The sequence below is a fragment of the Thalassophryne amazonica genome, chromosome 15, assembly GCF_902500255.1.
Source record: "Thalassophryne amazonica chromosome 15, fThaAma1.1, whole genome shotgun sequence".
NCBI lineage: Eukaryota > Metazoa > Chordata > Actinopteri > Batrachoidiformes > Batrachoididae > Thalassophryne > Thalassophryne amazonica.
Genome location: NC_047117.1, coordinates 93,549,981 through 93,572,675, shown reverse-complemented (window position 1 = coordinate 93,572,675; position 22,695 = coordinate 93,549,981). Strand labels below are relative to the sequence as shown.

Below are 22,695 nucleotides of genomic sequence, written 5' to 3'. Positions count from 1 at the left end.
GACCTGTTTCTTTGCTTCCACAATTTTCCAAATTATTAGAAAAGTTATTCAATAATAGATTAGACATTCATAAATAAACATAAATTACTTACTGATAGTCAATATGGATTCAGAGCACATAGTTCAACATCACTTGCATTAATAGAATCAGTTGAGGAGATTACAAACGCCATAGACCACAAATTACATTCAGTTGGAATATTTATAGACCTTAAAAAGGCTTTTGATACAATTAATCATGACATATTAATCAATAAACTTGAACAGTATGGGATTAGGGGGTTGGTGTTGCACTGGGTGAGAAGCTACTTAAGTAACAGAAAACAGTTTGTGAAGTTGGGGGAATATACATCATCATGCTTGGACAATGCTTGTGGCGTCCCACAGGGGTCAGTATTGGGTCCAAAACTGTTTCTAATTTATATAAATGATATTGTCAATGTTTCCAAAATATTAAAATTAGTATTATTTGCAGATGACAAGCATTTTTTGTTCAGGGGGGGATTTGCAGGAGTTACTGAGGAGGATCAGTATAGAAATGGGAAAATTGAAAATATGGTTTGACAGAAACAAATTATCATTAAACTTAAGTAAAACAAAATACATGTTATTTGGCTATTGTAATACAGACATACAGGTTCAGTTACAAGTCGAGGGGGTAGATATTGAAAGGGTACATGAAAATAAGTTTCTGGGGGTGATAATAGATGATAAGATAAACTGGAAGACTCATATAAAACATATACAAAGTAAACTGTCAAGAAGCATTTCAGTTCTAAACAAAGCGAAACATATTCTGGACCACAACTCACTCCGCATTCTTTACTGCTCACTGGTTTTACCATATTTACAGTACTGTGCAGAGGTATGGGGTAATACTTATAAAGGTACAACACAATCACTATCAGTAATGCAGAAAAGAGCTATAAGAATTATTCATAATACTGGCTATAGAGATCATACAAATCCACTATTTTTACAATCCAAATTCTTAAAATTCACAGACTTGGTTCATTTTCAAACAGTACAAATTGTGTATAAAGCAATAAACAATTTACTTCCAGCAAATATTAAAAATATGTTTTTTAACAGATCAGGGGATTACAGTCTGAGGGGGAAATTTAATTTAAAGCATCAGTGGGCACGAACAACATTAAAAGGTTTCTGTATTTCTGTCTGTGGGGTGAGGATGTGGAACAGATTGGGAGTGGGGCTCAAGCAATGTCCAAGCATGAACCAGTTCAAACAGCGGTACAAAAATATGTTTTTTCTGGGTATAGGGAGGAGGAAGGGTAATGAGGGTTAGGGTGTTTTTGTTTTTTGCTTCGGCTTGTAAATATATAGTATTTTGTATGTAAGTAGGTATGTGTAGGTGTATATTTATGTTTGTGTATATATATATATGTGTATATATGTGTATGTATGTTGATGTGTGTATGTATATGTATATATATATATTGATATCGGTTTAGGTGTGTAGGAATCTATGTGTATATGTGGCAAAGGGTATTACTGGTTGTGGGGAGGAAGGGGTAGGGATAAATAAGCTGATGCTTCACCCTACCCCTTTTCGGACATGTTGGGTACACAGTAGGAACTTTTTTGTTGTTGTCTTTACTGATCTATCTTGTAATTGTTGTTGTATCAAATGTTCGAAATAAACAGTTTTCATTCATTCATTCATTCATTCATTCATTCATGATCAGTGGAAACAGGAGTGACCTGAGATCAATTTTGAGCTTCATGGCAAAGATTGTGAATAATTATGTACAGTGAGGAAAATAAGTATTTGAACACCCTGCGGTTTTGCAAGTTCTCCCACTTAGAAATCACTGTGAGAGACAATCTAAAAAAAAAAAAATAAAAAATCCGGAAATCACAATGTATGATTTTTTTTTTAATTTTTTTATTGCACCTGTTTGAACTTGTTACCTGTATAAAATACATCTGTTCACACAATCAAATCAATTTTATTTATATAGCGCCAAATCACAACAAACAGTTGCCCCAAGGCGCTTTATATTCTAAGGCAAAAGCCATACAATAATTACAGAAAAACCCCAATGGTCAAGACCCCCTATGAGCAAGCACTTGGCGACAGTGGGAAGGAAAACTCCCTTTTAACAGGAAGAAACCTCCAGCAGAACCAGGCTCAGGGAGGGGCAGTCCTCTGCTGGGACTGGTTGGGGCTGAGGGGAGAGAAGCAGGAAAAAGACATGCTGTGGAAGAGAGCAGAGATCAATCACTAATGATTAAATGCAGAGTGGTGCATACAGAGCAAAAAGAGGTGAATAAAAAGAAACAGTGCATCATGGGAACCCCCCAGCAGTCTAAGTCTATAGCAGCATAACTAAGGGATGGTTCAGAGTCACCTGATCCAGCCCTAACTATAAGCTTTAGCAAAAAGGAAAGTTTTAAGCTTAATCTTAAAAGTAGAGCGGGTGTCTGTCTCCCTGATCTGAATTGGGAGCTGGTTCCACAGGAGAGGAGCCTGAAAGCTGAAGGCTCTGCCTCCCATTCTACTCTTACAAACCCTAGGAACTACAAGTAAGCCTGCAGTCAGAGCGAAGTGCTCTATTGGGGTGATATGGTACTATGAGGTCCCTAAGATAAGATGGGACCTGATTATTCAAAACCTTATAAGTAAGAAGAAGAATTTTAAATTCTATTCTGGAATTAACAGGAAGCCAATGAAGAGAAGCCGATATGGGTGTAATATGCTCCCTCCTTCTAGTCCCTGTCAGTACTCTAGCTGCAGCATTTTGAATTAACTGAAGGCTTTTCAGGGAACATTTAGGACAACCTGATAATAATGAATTACAGTAGTCCAGCCTAGAGGAAATAAATGCATGAATTAGTTTTTCAGCATCACTCTGAGACAAGACCTTTCTAATTTTAGAGATATTGCGCAAATGCAAAAAAGCAGTCCTACATATTTGCTTAATATGTGCACTGAATGATATATCCTGATCAAAAATGACTCCAAGATTTCTCACAGTATTACTGGAGGTCAGGGTAATGCCATCCAGAGTAAGGATCTGGTTAGACACCATGTTTCTAAGATTTGTCTGGCCAAGTACAATAACTTCAGTTTTATCTGAATTTAAAAGCAGGAAATTAGAGGTCATCCATGTCTTTATGTCTGAAAGACATTCCTGCAGTTTAACTAATTGGTGTGTGTCCTCTGGCTTCATGGATAGATAAAGCTGGGTATCATCTGCGTAACAATGAAAATTTAAGCAATGCTTTCTAATAATACTGCCTAAGGGAAGCATGTATAAAGTGAATAAAATCGGTCCTAGCACAGAACCTTGTGGAATTCCATAATTAACCTTAGTCCGTGAAGAAGACTCCCCATTTACATGAACAAATTGTAATCTATTAGATAAATATGATTCAAGCCACCGCAGCGCAGTGCCTGTAATACCTATGGCATGCTCTAATCTCTGTAATAAAAGTTTATGGTCAACAGTATCAAAAGCTGCACTGAGGTCTAACAGAACAAGCACAGAGATGAGTCCACTGTCTGAGGCCATAAGAAGATCATCTGTAACCTTCACTAATGCTGTTTCTGTACTATGATGAATTCTGAAACCTGACTGAAACTCTTCAAATAGACCATTCCTCTGCAGATGATCAGTTAGTTGTTTTACAACTACCCTTACAAGAATTTTTGAGAGAAAAGGAAGATTGGAGATTGGCCTATAATTAGCTAAGATAGCTGGGTCAAGTGATGGCTTTTTAAGTAATGGTTTAATTACTGCCACCTTAAAAGCCTGTGGTACATAGCCAACTAATAAAGATAGATTGATCATATTTAAGATCGAAGCATTAATTAACGGTAGGGCTTCCTTGAGCAGCCTGGTAGGAATGGGGTCTAATAGACATGTTGATGGTTTGGAGGAAGTAACTAATGAAAATAACACAGACAGAACAATCGGAGAGAAAGAGTCTAACCAAATACCAGCATTACTGAAAGCAGCCGAACATAAAGATATGTCTTTGGGATGGTTATGAATAATTTTTTCTCTAATAGTTAAAATTTTATTTGCAAAGAAAGTCATGAAGTCATTACTAGTTAAAGTTAAAGGAATACTCGGCTCAATAGAGCTCTGACTCTTTGTCAGCCTGGCTACAGTGCTGAAAAGAAACCTGGGGTTGTTCTTATTTTCTTCAATTAGTGATGAGTAGTAAGATGTCCTAGCTTTACGGAGGGCTTTTTTATAGAGCAACAGACTCTTTTTCCAGGCTAAGTGAAGATCTTCCAAATTAGTGAGGCCATTTCCTCTCCAGCTTACGGGTTATCTGCTTTAAGCTGCGAGTTTGTGGGTTATACCATGGAGTCAGGCCCTTCTGATTTAAGGGTCTCTTTTTCAGAGGAGCTACAGCATCCAAAATTGAGCTCAATGAGGATGTAAAGCTATTGACGAGATAATGTATCTCACTCACAGAGTTTAGGTAGCTACTCTGCACTGTGTTGGTATATGGCATTGAAGAACATAAAGAAGGAATCATATCCTTAAACCTAGTTACAGCGCTTTCAGAAAGACTTCTACTGTAATGAAACTTATTCCCCACTGCTGGGTAGTCCATTAAAGTAAAAGTAAAAGTAAATGTTATTAAGAAATGATCAGACAAAAAGGGGTTTTCGGGTCTTCAATTTCTATGCCATATGTCAGAACAAGATCTAAAGTGTGGCTAAGGTGGTGGGTGGACTCATTTACATTTTGAGCGACGCCAACTGAGTCTAATAATAGATTAAATCCAGTGTTGAGGCTGTCATTCTCAGCATCTATGTGGATGTTAAAATCACCCACTATAATTATCTTATCTGAGCTAAGCACTAAGTCAGACAAAAGGTCTGAAAAATCACAGAGAAACTCACAGTCACGACCAGGTGGACGATAGATAATAACAAATAAAACTGGTTTTTGAGACTTCCAATTTGGATGGACAAGACTAAGAGTCAAGCTTTCAAATTAATTAAAGCTCTGTCTGGGTCAGGGGTGGCTAAGTTCGGTCCTCGAGAGCCACCTTCCTGACACTCTTAGTTGTCTCCCTGCTCCAACACACCTGAATCCAATGAAAGACTCGTTAGCAGGCTTTTAATGAGCCTTTCATTGGATTCAGGTGTGTTGGAGCCGGGAGACAACTAAGAGTGTCAGGAAGGTGGCTCTCGAGGACCGAACTTGGCCACCCCTGGTCTGGGTCTTTGATTAATTAATAAGCTGGAGTGGAAGATTGCTGCTAATCCTCCCCCTCGACCCGTGCTTCGAGCATTCTGACAGTTAGTGTGACTCGGGGGTGTTGACTCATTTAAAGGAGACCTGCATTGAAAAAATGCAGTCAGATTTTTTTGAACAAAAAATGACTTACATTTACACATGAGATTCTTCTGAATGTAATAAAGTAAATCTGCAAGCCCAGATCTGTCATTCAACGGAGAAATCTTCATTTGAAAATGACAAATTTACAGCTAACATTTAGCCCTCCGCAAATTGTCCCTCTCATCATGGACGCTGCCGAGACGTCACAGACAAGACCCTCTCCCAGCATGCATTGCGCCAATTGTAATTTGTGGATTTACGTCAGTTTGCATCTGCACCTTTTTCTTGTCTTCTATGGAAGGATCTATTTTTTTTTAAAACTTCATATTGTCTTGCGGCACGTTTGGTGAGTACACATTTCTTTTATTTGTGCTTGAAAATTATTTTGGGGGACTTTTTCATACGCCCGTTTGATTGAGTGGTGTTGCAATGAAAATCTACTGTCTTTCGCCTCCGGTACCATCGCGGGATATGGAGGCGAGACCCGCAAAGAATCCCAGTCATTAAAATATATAAACCTCTCTCAGCGTCCATGGAGCTCTGGGGCTCCGATTGCCGAGACGTGCGGTGCTGTGGATTTTGCCGCAAGAAGTCTGTCCTTGCAGCAACAGGTGTACCGGCCGCTTCGCATTATAACAGCGAGCGTAATCTCAGGACTTGTGCCAAGTGTGCTGCAGCTCCATTCAGTAGACAGAGAGGTGATGCCGGTGTTGTGCCGCGGTGTGAGTGGCCTGCATCGGCGGTTAACAAGCTCGTTAACGAGCCCGCAGACCTAATAAGCGCAGCGGAGGCAGAGAGCGGGAGAGGAAGAACGGCGCCTGCTATCGATGTCGTTGCTGATCTGAGCACACAGATCTGTATCTCACATTCATTGCATCTTAATTTTGGATGTTGAAACCAGGACGTGTATAAGTAACATTACTAACAGATAAAATCAATTTCAATGCGGGATCGGACTGAAGGTGGGAGCGCGTCGTCTTGTCCCTGACGTCATGGAAATGATACGGCTGTACAAACTGTTTTCACAGAGGGCTAAATTTTAGCTGCAAATGTCATTTTTAAACAAAGATTTCTCCGCTGAATTAAAAATTTGGGCTTACAGATTTACTTGACTGCATTCACAAGGGTCTTATAAATACATATCAGCTATTTCTTTCTGAAATCTGACCACATTTATTTCAATGCAGGTGTACTTTAAACTAACATATTCATCCTGCTGTAACCAGGTTTCTGTAAGGCAGAATAAATCAATATGTTGATCAATTATTATATAATTTACTAACAGGGACTTAGAAGAGAGAGACCTAATGTTTAATAGACCACATTTAACTGTTTTAGTCTGTGGTGCAGTTGAAGGTGCTATATTATTTTTTCTTTTTGAATTTTTATGCTTAAATAGATTTTTACTGGTTATTGGTGGTCTGGGAGCAGACACCGTCTCTACGGGGATGGGGTAATGAGGGGATGGCAGGGGGAGAGAAGCTGCAGAGAGGTGTGTAAGACTACAACTCTGCTTCCTGGTCCCAACCCTGGATAGTCACGGTTTGGAGGATTTAAGAAAATTGGCCAGATTTCTAGAAATGAGAGCTGCTCCATCCAAAGTGGGATGGATGCCGTCTCTCCTAACAAGACCAGGTTTTCCCCAGAAGCTCTGCCAATTATCTATGAAGCCCACCTCATTTTTTGGACACCACTCAGACAGCCAGCAATTCAAGGAGAACATGCGGCTAAACATGTCACTCCCGGTCTGATTGGGGAGGGGCCCAGAGAAAACTACAATCAATCATACTCCAACATGTCCACCATAGCCAAGACCAAAGAGCTGTCTAAGGACACCAAGGACAAAACTGTAGACCTGCACAAGGCCGGGATGGACTACAGGACAACAGGCAAGCAGCTTGGTAGAAGACAACAACTGTTATGATTATTTATTAGAAAGTGGAAGAAACACAAGATGATTGTCAATCTCCCTCGGTCTGGGATTCCATGCAAGATCTCACTTTGTGGGGTAAGGATAATTCTGAGAAAGCTCAGAACTACACGAGCTCCTGGTCAATGACCTGAAGAGAGCTGGGACCACAGTCACAAAGATTACATTATTAACACATGATGCTGTCATGGTTTAAAATCCTGCAGGGCAGCAAGGTCCCCCTGCTCAAGCCAGCACATGTCCAGGCCCGTTTGAAGTTCATCAGTGACGATCTGGATGATCCAGAGGAGGCATGGGAGAAGGCCATGTGGTCAGTTGAGACCAGAATAGAGCTTTTTGGAATCAACTCCACTTACCATGTTTAGAGGATGAGAACAACCCCAAGAAAACCATCCCAACCGTGAAGCATGGGGGTGGAAACATCATACTCTGGGGGTGCTCTTCTACAAAGGGGACAGGACGACTGCACCGTATTGAAGGGAGGATGGATGGGGTCATGTATTGCGAGATTTTGGCAAACAACCTCCTTCCCTCAGTAAGAGCATTGAAGATGGGTCATGGCTGGGTCTTCAGCATGACAATGACCCCAAACACACAGCCAGGACAACTAAGGAGGGGCTCCGTAAGAAGCATTTCAAGGTCCTGGAGTGGCCTGGCCAGTCTCCAGACTTGAACTCAATAGAAAATCTTTGGAGGGAGCTGAAACTTTTTCCACACTGTCATTATGGGTTATTGTGTGTACACTTTTTTTGGGGGGGGGGGTCATCCATTTTGGAATGAGGTTGTAACATAACTAAATGTGGAAAAAGTGAAGCACTGTGAATACTTTCCGGATGCACCGTATCTATGCTAACTGCATGTTTTGAGGTGACACGGCAGAACAGCGGATGTGCTTCTGAAACACGGGATGAAGAACGGCAGCGAGTCCTCACCTTGTCCTGGCTGTTTTTCTTGAGCCAGTGCAGCTCCTGTAGCATGGTTTTAGCTGTGGGTCCATGTTCATACGGCAGGTAGAAGAGGTCCGACAGCAGCTTCAGGTCCTCCAAGGTCAGAGGTTCTGCTGTGTACAGCGGGTTCTCCCCAGGTCCACGAACATAGGCACATTCTCCCAGATCCGTCTGCATGGGCTCCTCATCTGGAGACACTTTTCTGAGAGGGTCTGAAGGACGCCGAGGATCTGCAAGGACAGAGAGTGAAGCATCCACCTCCTGCAGAGACGCACGACGAAAAGACCTTTCAAACTTTTACCTGCTGGTTGGTCGCTGCTCAGGAACTCCTGCAGCCAGTCAGTCAGAGCCAGAGTGAGCGCCTTCTCAGGGCTGTAGAGCGGATCCTGGTCCTCATCGCCTGACCAGACACCACAAAAGAGCAGCAATGACCGGATCAGTGCCGGTTCCTGTCCACATGTTCTCTTACTGACAAGTCAGCAGGTAAAAGGTCCAGATGACAGACACTACAGTCAGACACGGTGTGATCGACCGGTCTGTGCGTCCTTAACAAACATGTCATAAACTCTGTGTGTGTGTGTGCTCTCAGAGTAACTGTGCACACCGTCGGTTTGTCAAACCAACCTGTGTGCAGCAGTCAGCACTTCAATGCCTACATTGTTTTAGCCACAGTAAACGTGACTTCAGGTGCGCCTGGTTCTGGGCAGATGTCTCTACGCTGAGTTCTGTTGTTAAAAGTCAAACTCACTCATGTCCACATCCTTTGTCCTGCCATCAGGTGCACACTTGCACCATGTAGCCAGAGAGTGCACAGCCACAACGTTTGGGTAGAACTCACAGTTAGGATTCGTGAGCACGCCGCCGAGTTTTGGAATCAGCTCAGTGGGACGGTCCTTAAAAAAGAAGAAAAAAAAAAAAGAAAACAACAACAATCTTTTCAGGAAGTGGGGCTGATGCTGCTTCACTCCCGTCAAAATAAGTGACATCATTCATGTCAGGTAGATGTTTACTTTATAGGGTCCAAGGAAAAGCCTTTGGGGGTCGTAGTCGTTGGCGTGGATGTTGTCCCAAATAACTGGCGCCCTCTTCAGGACAACAGACACTTCCTCTATGGACTCCACAGAGATCTGGTGGGACACCACTTTAGGACCTAAAGGAAGGACGTGTAGAAAATCTGAATCCTGTCGTACACGTGCACATTGTGCACTCAAAGAGGTTCTGCCTTACCAGTCCACAGTATGTGGATCCCGGGCAACAGTTTGTCTCCAACAGTCTGCAGGTAGGACGACTGAGACACGTTGGGGGTGCAATTAATAGCGCAATAATCTGCATTACAAAAATAAATAAATAAATCCATCCAACATTACCTTTAAAATTAAAGGAGGTCAACAATCAAATCTCCAGGACTCTCAAAGGTCTCAAAGTATTTTCATTTGGATTCCAGGTTTGTTCCACACATTTGTGCAAATGAACTTATTAAATGCTCACAATACTTTTAAGAAAATTCAGGCTTAGCCTCATCAACTGCACTTTAAAAACATCTGCAGAACTTTAAGTGTTCAACGGTGAAACAATTCTCCAAACTCGTCATTGAGTTCCATGAAAGTCAATCGTCCCGGGACAATAGGTTCCATTTCCTGGCTCCACCCATTTTTGCAGATGAAACACAAATGTTTACGGTTTGTTCTGCAGGTGAGAGCAGACAGAGTCCCTCACTGACCTGTGGGACAGAAGAGGAAGGTCTCTGGTTCTCCCAGGTGCAGGTAGACCTCATTAGTGACGGCCACCTGTGCGTGAGCAAAAGAGCTGAAGGCCTGTTTGTCAGCTGGACACATCTCCGTCTCTATGTCATCAAAGAGGAGAGAGAATGAGCTGCAGCCGAGCTCCTTCACCTGACAGAGAACAAAACAACCATCTGAATTTTTAAAATCTAACCATGACATAAGACAGAGACAGAGTCCAGAATGCTTCACAGAAAGGGTCATCAAAAGCGATTTCCCACCAGGAATTAAAACGGTTTCCTTCATATGTTCAGCAGACACGTTGGGCCCTATCTGGACAAGTCTCCACATTATTACGTCCGCCAAGGACATAATAAAATCATTGCCGTTTGTCTGTCTGTTAGTAAAATTACATCACAACTACTGCACAGATTTTGGCAAAATTTGCACCACAGATAGACATTAGGGCATGGAAGACTCCACTGCATCGTGGAGGTGATCCAGATCTGGATTGGCGGACATCAGAAATCTGTTTGCACTTGTTCAGGGGTGTGTTGTGGGGTTACAATAAATTCAACCAATTAGAGCAGAACTTGTCATCACCTTCAAAGCAAAGTGCTGCTATTTCTTTTTCATCATGATTAAGAGGAAACACTGAAAACAAACAGGATTTTTTATAAACGTATGTGGAGCAGGAAACAATAAATAAATAAATAAACTAGAATTTACCGATGTCAGAGGAGACTGATCACCAACCAACGTGCACAAATTAAAGTGTGTCTTTAGCTTGTTTTTGGGTTAAGTAATTTAAAGATGTAATGTCAGCAGTCTGCAAAAACTGAACCACGTTCGTCCAACTTCCAGCCACAAGGGAGAAAAACGGCGCAAAAAATACACTACAAATCAGTTTTTATTTAGTTCTACAAGTTATGACTTGTTTTTTCCTGTGTTTTTGTTGTACAATTATTATTATTATTATTTGTTGCTGCGTGCACGCACATCGCTGCTCCGCTACGTGAGGGATTTTTTTCTTTTTAGAAACAGCAGAAACAGACTGTGCTTGACTTTAGACCAGGTGTTGACTGGTCTAAGGTGCAAAATGAAGATGGCAGCTCTGAGTCCGACCACAGCTCAGGTTCAGACGGACACGCCCACAAACACTCTGCAGAGTCATTAAGCTGCACGGACCACAGATTAAATCTTTATCTGTGCGAACAAAGTCCGACCTGATCCAGTTTCTTCTTGAGGGCAGCGAGCTCTCTGGGACTGGAAAAGGTGATGTCCAGGCCAGGAGAGATGGCATAGATAAAGTCAACGTCATGCTCTTTGGCTGCTGATATCAGAGACGTCAGTTGCTCTGGAGGAAACAGCAAAAAAAAAAAAAAAAAAAAAGCTGGTTAAATTTTTAAAGAAGTCTGAATGACAAAAACGATCAAATAAAAAACTTCAATTCATCCTGCAGACAAGAATTTAAACAGATGAACCTTTGAAACAACGTAAAGGTCACCTCTAGAACCCAGTTTGCCAAAAACAGTTCAAACTGCATCAACACAACTCAGCTGCTAACGTACAAACGTGGTCCTGTAGAGTGTTCTTGATCTGGCAGAGCCAGTAAAGTTCTTCTGCCACCCACCACCCTGGTTCTCTGTGGTCTCCCGTCAGCTCACCGCACCACAGTGTTGATCTCCTCCCCAGACACATGGGAGCCACGCTGAGGCGGCGCTCGTCAAAACTGAACGCCGATCTCCAGCAAGGCCGAGACCTGCTTTAACTCTATGATCTTTCTGATCAGTTTGTTGTTGGTTCTCAGCCCAGTGATTCCTCGTTTCACTGGTGGCGATGATGGTTCAGACCTCATATATAAAACCAGCTCCAAACCTTTGACTTGCTGACCTGTCAATGAAATAAACCTACACCCAGAACTGCCCAATTACTTTTGGCCCTGTAAGCGAAAACAAAAAAAGCTGTAGAATTCCTACAATATTCATGACTATATTTCTCAGACAGTATTTCAGCAACAAATACATTTTTTCACATCTAATTTAATGAACACCAGAAACAAGAGACACCACAATGATGTCCAAATATTTATGGATTCAAGTGTCAAATAGCAAATTAATTTAACAATTCTTCCTCATACCAGGAACAACAATAACAATTTGAAGAGGTAAGTAAGGACACCGATGTCCCGGATTGTGACGGCCCCGGATCCAGGCTTTCAGGGACGTCCTGGACTCACTCATCAAGACATTCACTGATCTCAGCAGGGACATTCATGTCTCTGGGTCCTCAGCCTTTGAGATGAGCCTGAGAAGATCTTATGGATTCATGAAGTCAAAGGTCAGAGGTCTTGGTGATGCCAATGTCTTTGTAGAAGAATGACGGTCCGAGTCTTTAAGGTCCTGCTGCATCCTGTCTAGTTGTCAGATTTGAACTCTAACCAGTGACCTAAGGTGAGGACTGGATGTCTTTGGTCTCTTTGGGTCCCGCTGGACTGACTTTGTGTCCAATGTACGGTTTATTTAGTGAGACTCAGATGAGGAGGATCACCGACATGCTGAGAGAACATCAGGCACCACATTTAGTCCATGTGGTGAGTTTCACTGGACGTGATCCAGGACACAGGTGACTCAGTGTGGAGGACCTCAGAGACTGGAGAAGGTCAAGGATAAACCCACTCTTATACTAGCCAAGGTCACGCCCACATTTCACCTGGTTGCAGCAGATAGATGGTTACTTTGGAGGAGTAGGGATAGACCAGTTGTCTGCTGGGATGGTTGTCATCCAGGACTAGGGTGGTTCAAAAAAATAAAAGTTGGAAATTCATTACTCTCACCCCTTCATTTTATGATGCTTTGGGAAAAAAAGCCTGCCAAATATTTTTGTCATACATTAATATTTAGAGGTAGCACATTATAGCTGAAGGTTGTAAATATATCAATTATCGCTGCCCGAGTGCCCGTGCAATAGGTTATCCATTATCCAGTATCTAATCACATCACTTATAAGGAGGATAGAAGTTAACCACCTGAGTGTAACTAAAGTATAATTTTATATTCAATTTAAAACTATACCTGGGTTTAAATATTTCTCATAAACAACATACTTTCAAAAATGTTATTTTAGGCTACAAGCTGAAAATTTTGCTTCAATTCACAGCTTCTTTTCTTTCAGATCTTTGGTGATGGTGAATCTAACATGAGATAAATGTAAAAAGAGACACTTGCTGACTTAATATGCTTAACCATTAACTGGAAACTTCAGTAAAACATGTCAGCTACTAGAAGTAGAACATTTGTATACCTTATTGGTTCCACCGACTGAAATAAAGGGAAACAAATTGCCCTCAAATGGGCAAATACTCAAGGTATTTTTCTTCAAAACACACTGATTTGAAGAAAACTGTCCATGATCCTGCTGTGACCTCTATAGACATGGCAATTCCTTTTTTGGAGAGAGCTAGAATCCCACTGAGGGCAAAGCAGCATCTGATCACAAAGTTAGAAAAGTGTTCGGAAAATGGAAAACATTGAAAAAGACCAAGAATCGCAATACAGACAAGCAGAAGAAAGATGAAACAGTGTTTTGTGAATCTTTGGAGGACTTGTTTGACATGGCACATCAGGATGTCCTAACAATGATAAAGTTTGAAGATGACAGACAGTTCCTACTTGCTCAGCGAGAGAAAGGTAGAAGGGGATGCATGACAGGCATAGATAAAATACAAACTACCAAAGAACAAAGAGAGGAAAAAGGAAAGCTGCAGAAGCAAAATACAAAGAGAAACTGGAGGAGCCTGGACCATCTAATGTCTCACTACCTGACACTGTCTCCAGCCAGAGTGAAGAGAACACAGAAAGTTCAGATGAAGAATTTGTTATGCCAGTGCCACAAAAAGCCAGTAAAATTAAAGCTGTTGTGACACCATTGGATAGGACCAAAACAACAGACAGAAGTGCCACCTATATTCTGACTGAAACGGCAGCAAGTCTTGGTCATGATGCAAGCAACTTAAATATCATTATCATGTAAAGGATGTTCTCTTATGTTACACAAATGTATAATTGGTTCTTGTGCTGATTCATACATTTTTGAATATTAAGTACTGCAAGGCATAAAGAATATTATTGTTGGAGCTAGATCAAAATATATGTGGAAATATATAAAGCATAGACTTATTTAAATTTATCAATAATGAAACAGTATTTCATCAATAAAATGAAAATGCAATGTTTGATTGTTACAAAATCTTCGCTACCCCCGTATGTAGGTATTGTAGAAGCATGATACATGTACGAGAAGAACTGCATCTCACAATTCATGTTTTAGTGTTAACTATTTTATGGGATATGAAAAGATTTGATTTTCCAATGTATTGCCATAATTTCTGTCCTGACATATCAATATTAAACTGACAGAAATAATTTGGAAATATCTGGAAATGACCATACTACGAGGTCTGTCCATAAAGTATAGGTCCTTTTTATTTTTTTCAAAAACTATATGGATTTCATTCATATGTTTTTATGTCAGACATGCTTGAACCCTCGTGCGCATGCGTGAGTTTTTCCACGCCTGTTGGTGACGTCATTCGCCTGTGAGCACTCCTTGTGGGAGGAGTCGCCCAGCCCCTCGTCGGAATTCCTTTGTCTGAGAAGTTGCTGAGAGACTGGCGCTTTGTTTGATCAAAATTTTTTCTAAACCTGTGAGACACATCGAAGTGGACATGGTTCGAAAAATTAAGCTGGTTTTCAGTGAAAATTTTAACGGCTGATGAGAGATTTTGAGGTGACACTGTCGCTTTAAGGACTTCCCACAGTGCGAGACGTCGTGCAGCGCTCTCAGGCGGCGTCATCAGCCTGTTTCAAGCTTAAAACCTCAACATTTCAGGCTCTATTGATCCAGGACATCGTGAGAGAACAGAGAAGTTTCAGAAGAAGTCGGTTTCAGCATTTTATCTGGATATTCCACTGTTAAAGGAGATTTTTTTTAATGAAAGACGTGCGGACGGGTCCGCGCGTCGGCTCGCAGCCGCCGCGACGCTCCGCCACAGGAAAAACACCTCTGTTGGAAGCCTTAAGGACAAGTTGGAACATGTCCAGCTGTTAAACAATTTCTCATATACTCACTCCACTGAAAGCCATCAAAAGCCGCCTGGATTTTACAAATGGCTATCAACACGGAGGTGTTTTTCTTGTGCCGCCGCACCGCGTCGGCTGCGTCCCGACGCGCGGACCCGTCCGCACGTCATGGAAAAACTCACGCATGCGCACGAGGGTTCATGCATGTCTGACGTAAAAACATATGAATGAAATCCATATAGTTTTTGAAAAAAATTAAAAGGACCTATACTTTATGGACAGCCCTCGTATATGACAAAGTTATTGCCAGCAAAATCTTTAAGGGCTGTGTGCTATCAGTAAAAATTATTAGAGTTTTATGAAATTGTACATGATGTGTTTTTATGTTAGGTACAACAAATTTAGAGGGTGAGACTTGAAGTTTTTTGAAAAATTTTTTTTGACCATTTTATGGACCACCCTATCCAGGACCCATGGTGGTTCCACAGTGTGGTGGATGTGCGTACACCCTGACCTGACTCAAAGACGCTGGCTGACATGAGAGGCGCTGGAGGAACTCACCGGCCTCCTGGGCGGTGTACAGGTCTCTCCAGTACATCCGGTGTTTGTAGTCGTCTTTGGGGGCGTACAAGTACGAGTTCAGTCCCCACTTCTGCTCCCTGCAAAAACGAACACCAAGAATATAAAAATCAAACTGTGTTTACAGGATACGTCCATATGTATTTGGACATCAACAGATGCGTCAGGTGCACTTTGTGTGATTTCATTGACAAGTCCTCCGAGAAACAATCAAAAGACAATTCAAATAAATAACTGCATTTTATATTGTAGGACTTTCTCTCACAGACTCCACCTACCTTTTAAACAAGTCTGTCCTCTGCTCCATCGTCCACGGACGCCCGTAAAAACCTGCATTGGGCAAAGGTCAAAAGTCAGACTGCAAACTGACAATTCACAGAGCCAATAAAACGACAAAGATTCAGACTCACCGAAATAAAAAAGCGGAGACTTTACTGACCGACACGCTGATGACATCATCATTCACACTAACTGAATTTTATGCATTTGGAAGACAAGTTTTCAACCCGTCTGTTTTCTAATTACATGCTGAGGTCAGGGGTACAACGCCTTGCTCAAAGGCACCTCAACACAGACGAGCAGGGAATTGATCCCCTGACCAACTGGGTGACAACCACAACCATCTGAGATCTCAGTCACAATAAATAAATAAAGAGCCATATTTAATACTTTTAACATGATTAAAGATCATTTTTAAAGTTTAACTTATCAAAAAAAATAAACGACAAACATGAAACAAAAAACAGCAACAGCAAAATCTAATTTATTGATTTATTTTAAATTCAGTCGGCATTAATTCCGGTTTGGACCACATCCGACCTCCACCGGGTTCTGACACAGACTCACCCTCCACCACTCCGCTGATGAACCGCTTGGTTCCGGTTCGGGTTCCGTCTTTGGTCTGGTCCAGAGCGGTCATGATTCTGGTTCTGACGATCCGAACTTTCAGTCTTTAAACTTTAATTTTACTGCTTTTTGTTGTTTCGTTTTTTTAAGCCTGCGGAGAAGCTAAAGTTTAAAATAAAAACAAACACTTTAAAAAAGAAACAGACCTGAGGAGGAAAAAAATAAAAACTAAACTAAACGCGGAATCATCGACTCTGACTACCGGGTCGGAGCCTTAAAGAGACAGTGACCGCGAAAACCAGCCAATGAAAAACCACCTCAACCGCATCAACCAATGAAATACGACATCGACGGACACGCCACTTAAAGAGACAGTGTCCCCGAAAACAAACACACACACACACACACACACACACACACACACACACACACACACACACACACACACACACACACACACACACACACACACACACACACACACACACACGGGTAAATCTGTGGGTATAATTCCACATTAACTTGGTCCTGTATTTATAAAGAAAAACAGAGTGTCTATTATGGAAAACATTTTTATTTATCTCAAACAGACAAATGTGTAGTAGACATGAAAACTAAAACACCAATAACAAGTCATAGCATCGATAACAAAAAAAGAAACAAAAGAAATATGCTTGAGGAGCAGGAAGAAGCAGAAACGCGTATAGAGTCCAACTCCTTCAGTTTTAAATGTTCAAAAACACCCCACACAAAATATATACTTTAAGAAATAATAATTAAAGCAAATTATTATATGGTTACGACACTACATGCACTCTGATTGATTTCCGTTACCATGACAACCGGTCCGGATCATGTATCATTTGCGACTTTGTTTAAAATTTTCACTGCGCAAAATAAAACAAAAAGCGAACAACAAAAGCGACGAAGAGGACCATTCTCAAATGTTATTACACTGACAAGTTTGAACTGGAAGAATTAACTACAAACAAGCTGGAAGTGGACATACAAAATGAAGACAGAGAAGATAAAAGCACAGCTCCCAACAGCCCTATCCGGTTGTTAAGTGTGACGTAACGCATCATGTGATTTTCAACTTCCGGCTCCAAACAAAAAAGGTGCGCTGTCATTAACACTGAGACCTGCACTGAGACGCTCTGATCAGGCTGCACACGGACAACAGTATTAACATGGCAACATAAAACTCTTTGTATATTGTGTCTAAAACTCTCCTGGATATTTTAACTGGGTTTTTAGATGTTGTTACTGCATTTGTTTTATGTAAAAATGTCAGACACTCAGGTTGTTTCTCCGTTATTTTCAATGGGAGTTGTTGCGAGCTGCGATCACTTCCTGTTCATGTCGTTCGGGGAGAAAGTGAAGTTTGCACTTTAACGTCCTGTTTATGTTAATAAATAATTTTTTATTAACAAAGACGTATATTTTACCTGTGTATAATAAAATATGTAAAGTAAAAGAAAAAAAGTTTTATTGTGTTTTGACCATAGAACCAGACGAATGCGGGTTAACGGAGGTGGAGGCGGAGAAGGGAGGGACGGAGGTTTGCGCACAATGTAAACACAAACTAAACTTAAACTGTAGATCCTTAAAAGGATCAAACAGACGTAACTTTGATTGTAAACTTGGAGGTCTTTGGACCCAGAAACAGATTTATCACATGATGCATTATGTCAGCGCTTAACAACCAGATAACATACTAATTATTAACCTCACTGGCTCGGTCTGTACGGGAAAATATCAGACCCTGGTCTTTTTGGCACAGACCTCACTGCAATTGGTTAATAATTTTTTAATATTAAATATAACAAATAAAGCAACTTGCCAAACATACCCCCCCCCCCCCCACACACACACACACACATATATACATATATATATATGCAACACTTTTGTTTTTGCTCCCATTTTTCATGACTTGAACTCACAGATCAAAAACATTTTCTATATACGCAAAAGACCTGTTTCTCTCAAATACTGTTCATAAATTTCAAGTTGGGATGTTGTGTAAAATGTAAATAAAAACAGAATACAATGATCTGCAAATCCTCTTCAACCTATATTCTGTTGAATACACCACAAAGACAAGATATTTAATGTTCAAACTGATGGACTTATTGTTTTTGTGCAAATATTTGTTCATTTTGAAATGGATGCCTGCAACATGTTTCAAAAAGGCTGGGACGGGGCAACAAAAGACTAGGAAAGTTGATGAATTCTCAAAGAACATCTGATTGGAAACAGGTGAGTGTCATGATTTGGTATAAAAGGAGCATCCCCAAAAGGCTCAGCTGTTCACAAGCAAAGATGGGGTGAGGATCACCACTTTGTAAACAACTGTGTCAAAAAAAAATATTCCAACAGTTTAAGAACAATGTTTCTCAATGTACGTTCAATTCCAACAAATTTAGGGATTCCATCATTTACAGTCCATAATATAATTAGAAGATTCAGAGAATCTGGAGAACTTTCTACATGTAAGCGGCAAGGCCGAAAACCAACATTGAATGCCCATGACCTGCGATCCCTCAGGCGGCACCGCATTAAAAACTGACATCACTGTGTAAAGGATCTTACTGCGTGGGCTCAGGAACACTTCAGAAAACCATTGTCAGTTAACACAGTTCATCACTACATCTACAAGTGCAAGCTAAAACTCTACCATGCAAAGCGAAAGCCAAACATCAACAACATCCAGAAACGCTGCCGCCTTCTCTGGGCCCGAGGTCATTTGAAATGGACAGACGCAAAGTGGAAAAGAGTGCTGTGGTCTGATGAGTCCACGTTTCAAATTGTTTTTGGAAATCATGGATGTCGTGTCCTCTGGACAAAAGAGGAAAAAGACCATCCAGACTTACCAGCGCAAAGTTCGAAACCCAGCATCTGTGATGGTATGGGGGTGTGTTAGTGCCCATGGCACGGACAACTTACACATCTGTGATGGCACCATCAATGCTGAAAGGTACATCCAGGTTTTGGAGCAACACATACTGCCATCCAAGCAACGTCTTTTTCAGGGACGTCCCTGCTTATTTCAGCAAGACAATGCCAAGCCACATTCTGCACGTGTTACAACAGCGTGGCTTCGCAGTAAAAGAGTGCAGGTACTAGACTGGCCTGCCTGCAGTCCAGACCTGTCGCCCATTGAAAATGTGTGGCGCATTATGATGCGCAAAATACGATAACGGAGACCCCAGACTGCTGAACAACTGAAGTCGTACATCAAGCAAAAATGGGAAAGAATTCCAGCTACAAAGCTTCAACAATTAGAGCATATCTCACCCATATTGGCCTCTCTTCACTGGCTTCCTGTTAATTCTAGAATAGAATTTAAAATTCTTCTTCTTACTTAGAAGGTTTTAAATAATCAGGTCCCATCTTATCTTAGGGACCTCATAGTACCATCTCACCCCAATAGAGCGCTTCACTCTCAGACTGCAGGCTTACTTGTAGTTCCTAGGGTTTGTAAGAGTAGAATGGGAGGCAGAGCCTTCAGCTTTCAGGCTCCTCTCCTCTGGAACCAGCTCCCAGTTCAGATCAGGGAGACAGACACCCTCTCTACTTTTAAGATTAGGCTTAAAACTTTCCTTTTTGCTAAAGCTTATAGTTAGGGCTGGACCATCCCTTAGTTATGCTGCTATAGTCGTAGACTGCTGGGGGGTTCCCATGATGCACTGTTTCTTTCTCTTTTTGCTCTGTATGCACCACTCTGCATTTAATCATTAGTGATTGATCTCTGCTCCCCTCCACAGCATGTCTTTTTCCTGGTTCTCTCCCTCAGCCCCAACCAGTCCCAGCAGAAGACTGCCCCTCCCTGAGCCTGGTTCTGCTGGAGGTTTCTTCCTGTTAAAAGGGAGTTTTTCCTTCCCATTTTCGCCAAGTGCTTGCTCACAGGGGGTCGTTTTGACCGTTGGGGTTTTTCTGTAATTATTGTATGGCTTTGCCTTACAATATAAAGCGCCTTGGGGCAACTGTTTGTTGTGATTTGGCGCTATATAAATAAAACTGATTTGATTTGATATGAACAATTAGTGTCCTCAGTTCCCAAACACTTACTGAGTGTTGTTAGAAAGAAAGGTGATGTAACACAGTGGGAAACATACCACTGTCCCAGCTTTTTTGAATCGTGTTGTAGGCATCCATTTCAAAATGAGCAAATATTTGCACAAAAACAAGTTTATCAGTTTGAACATTAAATATCTTGTCTTTGTGGTGTATTCAGTTGAATATAGGTTGAAGAGGATTTGAAAATCATTGTATTCTGTTTTTATTTACATTTTACACAACGTCCCAACTTCATTGGAATTGGGGTTGTATCTTGACCTCCTGACTATGTTTCCAGCTCTTTGAGCTGTCTTGAACACACCCGTGTTACGAGCCAGGACATCATAGTCCACAAGAACCCATGTTCCAACCTTGATGGTATCCCCTGTATCACCATGAGTGAAGACAAACTCCTTTATGCAGAAGCAGTCACAAGAGCGATGACAAAAGCAAGAAACATTTCTAAATTTGATCCTTCCAGGATCTGTTGCAACAAGCTGTGGAGGAATAAGTTTAATTTGACTGCAGAAACATGAAGATAGAAGATCTTATCTTATACTGTAATTTGCATTCAATAGTATAAATGGAAAATATCAAAAAAGAAAAACGCTAAAGGAGAGGGACAGGAGATGTATGAATGTTGATGCCACTTACATCTTCTGATTCATCTGAAGGTGGGCTTTCATTCCTAATTCTTGGAAGGCTCTTTTCTTCTTGTTACATCGTTAGAATTCTCTCTCCATATCACTTTTGCCTCTTCTTAACATCAAAAAAGACGTCTGCTTGTCCACTACATGCAGCTGGACGCAGTACGGGTACATGAGCTTCACCAGGCTGACCAGAGACCACGAGGTGAAGACCTGGACTTCACTCGCTGCTTTCTTCATGTGGTTTTGATGTGGGTTCGTTCTGCATCCACAAGTCTGTTCTTCATCACTCTTTGTGGTCAACCTCAGATTTGTGGGGAGTCTTCTTCTTCTCAGTCTCCCAGTAAAGGACAATATAAATATAAAAATAGTTAAGCTATTTACATACATTTACAATTTATGATGATTTATTTAATTAATTTAAAGGCTGATTTATGCTTCTGCAGCTCTGTAACTCCGTGTCATACAATGACGTGTGTGGCAGTTTTAAAGTTCTCTGTCTCTGGATTCTCCTTTATTCTGGATTAATGTGACCCTCAACAAGCTTTTCTTTCTGCAATCATCACCTCCAAATCAAAGGTAAGCTGAACATTTTCCTCTTTTATCGACTTTGTGCTGTAAATGTGATGCAGACTTTTCTGATCCTTTTATCAGCGTGCACACTGTAAAAACTATTAGAATGTGCTGGCAGATGAAGGAATAAAAGTAGAAAAGTCTTTTGTGTCTGATTTAACAGGTGCACATCTGAGTCTGAACACAGTTTGAAAAAAAATTAAACGGTCGGACCACAGAAATGACTCCAGTCCCACATCCGAGGGGTTTAATGGAAATACACTGCGATCGGACGGGACATTTTATGTGAAGTCTGACCATCCAGAAATCTGACCATCCTCATCTTTTTAAAGAAGCTTTTTCCATGTTGGCACCATTTGTATTGAATATTATTAATGGGAGTTTGGTTAATGGTATAGTGCCTACCAGTTTCAAGAATGCAGTGGTGACCCCACTTATTAAGAAATCTGGCTTAGATTCTTCTGAACTTTCCAATTTTAGGCCAATTTCCAAACTTCCTTTTCTCTCTAAAATTTTGGAGAAAATTGTATACTGCCAGTTGAGTTCTTTTCTAAATAATCATGACACCCTGGAGTTGTTTCAGTCTGGTTTTAAATCCTGTCACAGTACTGAGTCGGCACTGCTGCGGGTTTTTAATGACTTTTGTGTAGCTACTGATTCTGGTCACTGTGTTGTTTTGGTCCTGTTGGATCTAACAGCAGCCTTCGATAGAGTGTCTCACCTGGAAAACTGGGTGGGCATTAAGGGTGTTGTTTTAGACTGGTTTAGATCCTCCCTATCAGAGAGAAGTTTTTGTGTCCGTATTGGAGCTGCTGAATCTTGTGCAGCGCCCCTTACATGTGGGGTGCCTCAAGGCTCCATACGTGGTCCGCTTCTTTTTTCTCTGTATCTACTCCCAATGGGATCAATTTTTAGGAGACATGATGTCTCTTTTCATTTTTATGCTGATGACTGTCAAATTTATCTGCCACTGAAGCAGCAA

General features: G+C 41.2%; 1 protein-coding gene across 4 annotated transcripts in view; it reads right to left on the bottom strand.

Moving 5' to 3' along the window:
* Positions 1–21,525, bottom strand: part of ogal (O-GlcNAcase like) — a 31,781-nt gene extending 10,256 nt beyond the window's left edge. Inside the window, exons 1-10 of one of the 4 annotated variants that reach the window (XM_034187337.1) lie at positions 21,148–21,525; positions 15,864–15,915; positions 15,568–15,665; positions 11,152–11,282; positions 9,925–10,096; positions 9,432–9,530; positions 9,215–9,354; positions 8,953–9,097; positions 8,506–8,604; positions 8,190–8,434 (exon numbers count right to left, since the gene is read on the bottom strand). In XM_034187337.1, coding sequence (XP_034043228.1) covers positions 8,190–8,434; positions 8,506–8,604; positions 8,953–9,097; positions 9,215–9,354; positions 9,432–9,530; positions 9,925–10,096; positions 11,152–11,282; positions 15,568–15,665; positions 15,864–15,892 — 1,158 coding nt within the window. In that variant the 5' untranslated portion in view covers positions 15,893–15,915; positions 21,148–21,525. Of the gene's footprint in view, positions 1–8,189; positions 8,435–8,505; positions 8,605–8,952; positions 9,098–9,214; positions 9,355–9,431; positions 9,531–9,924; positions 10,097–11,151; positions 11,283–15,567; positions 15,666–15,863; positions 15,916–16,431; positions 16,693–21,147 lie in introns of those variants that run through there. The other 3 variants (XM_034187338.1, XM_034187336.1, XM_034187335.1) reach the window with 3 other exon arrangements.
* Between the last annotated feature and the right edge of the window lie 1,170 nt (positions 21,526–22,695).